Source organism: Amphimedon queenslandica, unplaced genomic scaffold (genome assembly GCF_000090795.2).
Source record: "Amphimedon queenslandica unplaced genomic scaffold, v1.1 AMPQUscaffold_13433, whole genome shotgun sequence".
NCBI lineage: Eukaryota > Metazoa > Porifera > Demospongiae > Haplosclerida > Niphatidae > Amphimedon > Amphimedon queenslandica.
Window position 1 is genome coordinate 146,864 of NW_003546331.1, and position 3,594 is coordinate 150,457.

Here is a 3,594-nt window from a genome sequence, read left to right on the forward strand (position 1 = left end):
AGATTATTATGATAATGTGCTTTGACAAGAGAATTGACATGATGAGCTGGAAAGACAAGGAGTACAATACTCCACTTCACTTTGCCTGTGAGAGTGGTAATTGTGAAATTGTGAAGCTCCTTTTACTCAACAATGCCGATCCTCTTGCTTGCCGAATGCACGATGTCACTCCTCTTCATATTGCTGCTAAAGAGGGCTTCATTGATATTGCTTCTGTCCTACTTCAGAATGATGCCTCTGAGATTGATATTGCTGACGCCAACCTACTCTCTCCCATTCATTATGCTGCACAGTTTGGTAAAGTAAAGATGATAGAGTTTTTATTGCATAAGTGAGTTATGGCTGGCGTGTAATTTGGAAAACAGTAGAGCAGTAATTGTAGCCTATATAGAGTATTATATGGGTATACTTGTACATAGTATCATGTTAGAGACTTGGTTTAAATTGATTATCTTAAACCATGTTTATAGATTTATCTATCTTTCATTTTCATTATATTTTCTCTCTTCTCCCCATCTCTTTCTCTCTCCAGAGGTGCAGACATTGAGTGTCAGGACACAGACTCATACACTCCATTGCTCACATCAGCAGCTTATGGTCAACTCCAGGCAATGAAGGCTCTCATTAATGCCAAAGCTTCAACTGATGATGTTGACAGAAATGGCAAATCTCTCGTATTCATTACAGCTGAAGAAGATCAAGTTCAAATATTAGAGGTAGGAGTCAGCTTATAATTGATGTCTAATATAATATATAGCAGCCAAAAAATGGCCTTTGATGCACTCATTAGTGCATTTTATGAGCCAAGTTATCCAATGATTTCCTTTATAATGAGGTAGATTGTACATAGTAGTGTCAACACTGAAGAGGAATTATTAGTGAGAGCCTTTGACAGTTCACATGAACTAATTGACCTTAAGGCAACCTTATGCTCTAATGGAATGATATCAGTGCATTTGTATAGGCTCTTGTATTGGGTGTGTATGAGAAGTGGGGCAGCGAACTGGTCAATACTCCTGACGCCATTCACAATACTCCATTGCACATTGCTGCCAAGAAAGGACACATTAACTCATTGAAGGTAAAAAGAGAGAGAGAGAGAGTAAGAGGGTGAGAAGGAGTGAGAGGTACATGTGTTTACAAAGAGAGAGTACATGTGTAGATGATCTAATCATAGATACTGCAAATATGATCTAATATAATTTTACAAATCATTGCACTACTTAGATTTTGCTCAAGGCTTCCCATTTAAAAGTTGATGCTCGTAACGAGGCTGAGAGGACTCCACTCCACTTAGCAGCAGTAGCTGGTCATGCGAAGTAAGACTCACCAACTTTTGAAACTAACTTTGAACCACACCCATTCATTAATTATTAGTGTTATAAATGAGTTATTGCATTATGCTGAGGAGAATGATAAGGATATTCTTAAAGATGAAGATGATGATGGGAATACTGCTCTGCATTTGGCTTGTATCAATGAAAAGTTTCAAGCAGCAAAAGCACTCATACTAGCTGGAGCTGATCCTGAAGACAGGTATGGGAATGAAAATATTAGTATGAGTATGTCATGTCATGAATGGTAAAACCTGATAAGTTTTGAATATTTTTACAATTTTATCTGATATAATAAAGCTCTCATGTTATGTAAATATTTGAGCTAATTCCAATCAAAATTGGATTTGTTGAAAATTTTTAAGTTACTTCAAAATCGGACTAAAGTCCCTGTATATAGTACACTGTCATTAGCCAAATTTTGCCAAAAATGAAAAAGTGAGAATTTTTGAGTTTTATAAATTTTTCTAATACATATGCTTGTACTTAAGTTGTGTAGAAAGTTTAAGCTAATTCCAATCAAAATTAGATTTTTTATTAATTTTTAAAGTTGCTCTAAAAACTGGTCAAAGCTATGTACAGGGTAAATATCAATTCTGTAGAAAGTGAGCTATTTTAAAAGTTAAAAATTTAGCCATAGTTAATATTGAAAATTGCTCAAAATTAGCAACAAAAAGTCATTGATAACAATGAGAAAGGAACTTAAGGAAGCACATGATTTTTTTGTTTTTAGGAATGCACGCCAATGGACTCCAATGGACTGTGCTGCCGAGTCTGGTAGAGTTCAAATCGTTCAACTTCTGATTGATGCTGAGGCTCAAGTTGATCCAAGAGATATCAATAACGTGAGTCACATTCAATGATTGATGTGGTTTCATTAGCTTCTCTTTCCTTCATCAGGCTACACCACTTCATGTAGCTTGTAAGGCAGGTCACATTAAAGTTGTTAATGTATTGTTGGAAAACGGAGCCAAAGTATCTATATGTGACTCTAAAGGATTTAATGCTCTTGATGTCGCCATTGAAAATGGACAAAAGTAGAGAGAGAGAGAGGAAAAGCTAGAAGGTGATTTTCACTCTTGCTATTAGGGATGTTGCCATGGCTATTGTCACGAGCAACCAGTGGATGTCAGCACTTCGCAATGTTACCTATTTTGATCAAAGTACAAATAGTGCAGTTGGAGGAGGAGCAATGGGCGGAGCCACTTTTACCACACCAATGAGACGTATCATACGCAAAATGCCTGGTAAAAGGAGAGGGGGAGAGAAGCAAACAAGAAAGAGAGAGACAGAAGGAGAGAAACAAATACATATTGTACTCTTTCCTTTAGATGTTGCTGAGGTTGTTTTCAACCGTTGCTGCCAGACAAACGAGGATGCTGTATCCAGCATTGATCATCCTGACTATAAGATAAACTTCATTTACGAGTTTCTTGAGGACTTTAGAGTTGACTCAGGATACTCAAGAAGATTTACGAGGACCAGAACAGCAAGAAGGTGAGTTAAAACTACATATTTATACACATGTCACATGATGATTTTATTGTCAATTAAGCTAGTGTACAATTTACTTGTGATTTTTTTCCAAGGCGTTCAGTCCCAATAGAAGAGGTGGCCTCTAGTGCTGGAGATTTTGATGAAGATACAGAAGGTGGTGGAGGAGGAGGAAGAGCGATAGGTGATGATAATGAAGGGAATGTTGGGTATCAAACTACTTGGGGACCAGTTGGTTACTCAAGGCAGGATCACTGTCTACAAATACTAGTAAGAGAATATTAATGATAATAATAATAATTATTATTATTAGGCTAATTCAAAAAGTGTTGAATTACTGAAGCATCCACTAGCTGCTAATCTGCTGCATTACAAGTGGTTCAAGTATGGGCAGATGCTGTACTTCAGTAATCTCTTCATTTATCTTCTTTTTGTTATCTTCCTCACTTCATTTGCATTGGCCTCTCTCTCTCCAAACTCCAACACTTGTAAGACAATTAGAATGTTTTTATTGATCATTTTAATCCAATTGACACAAACTATTGCTTCACAGACATTCTTAAAATGCTTATATAATTTTAAAAACCATTGATATTAGTTTCAATCAACCACATCAACACATACTTTTGACCCAACTTTATTATTATTATTATTATTATTATTATTATTATTATTATTATTATTATTAGGTCAGATAGTGCTTAGCAATGCTAATTCCAGTTCACTCAGCTGCACTGCTGGTAAGTAAAACCATACATCACATTGA

At 36.0% G+C, this 3,594-nt stretch overlaps 1 protein-coding gene across 1 annotated transcript in view; it reads left to right on the forward strand.

Annotated features, from left to right (window-relative positions):
- Positions 1 to 6: 6 nt before the first annotated feature.
- Positions 7 to 3,594, forward strand: part of LOC100641633 (transient receptor potential cation channel subfamily A member 1 homolog) — a 14,127-nt gene continuing 10,539 nt past the window's right edge. The window contains exons 1-12 of the mRNA XM_019995819.1: positions 7 to 331; positions 533 to 716; positions 965 to 1,081; positions 1,228 to 1,319; positions 1,378 to 1,536; positions 2,068 to 2,179; positions 2,235 to 2,371; positions 2,424 to 2,581; positions 2,666 to 2,831; positions 2,924 to 3,098; positions 3,142 to 3,316; positions 3,518 to 3,568. Of these exons, the coding sequence (XP_019851378.1) occupies positions 9 to 331; positions 533 to 716; positions 965 to 1,081; positions 1,228 to 1,319; positions 1,378 to 1,536; positions 2,068 to 2,179; positions 2,235 to 2,371; positions 2,424 to 2,581; positions 2,666 to 2,831; positions 2,924 to 3,098; positions 3,142 to 3,316; positions 3,518 to 3,568 (1,849 nt within the window). The 5' untranslated portion in view covers positions 7 to 8. The remainder of the gene's footprint in view (positions 332 to 532; positions 717 to 964; positions 1,082 to 1,227; positions 1,320 to 1,377; positions 1,537 to 2,067; positions 2,180 to 2,234; positions 2,372 to 2,423; positions 2,582 to 2,665; positions 2,832 to 2,923; positions 3,099 to 3,141; positions 3,317 to 3,517; positions 3,569 to 3,594) is intronic.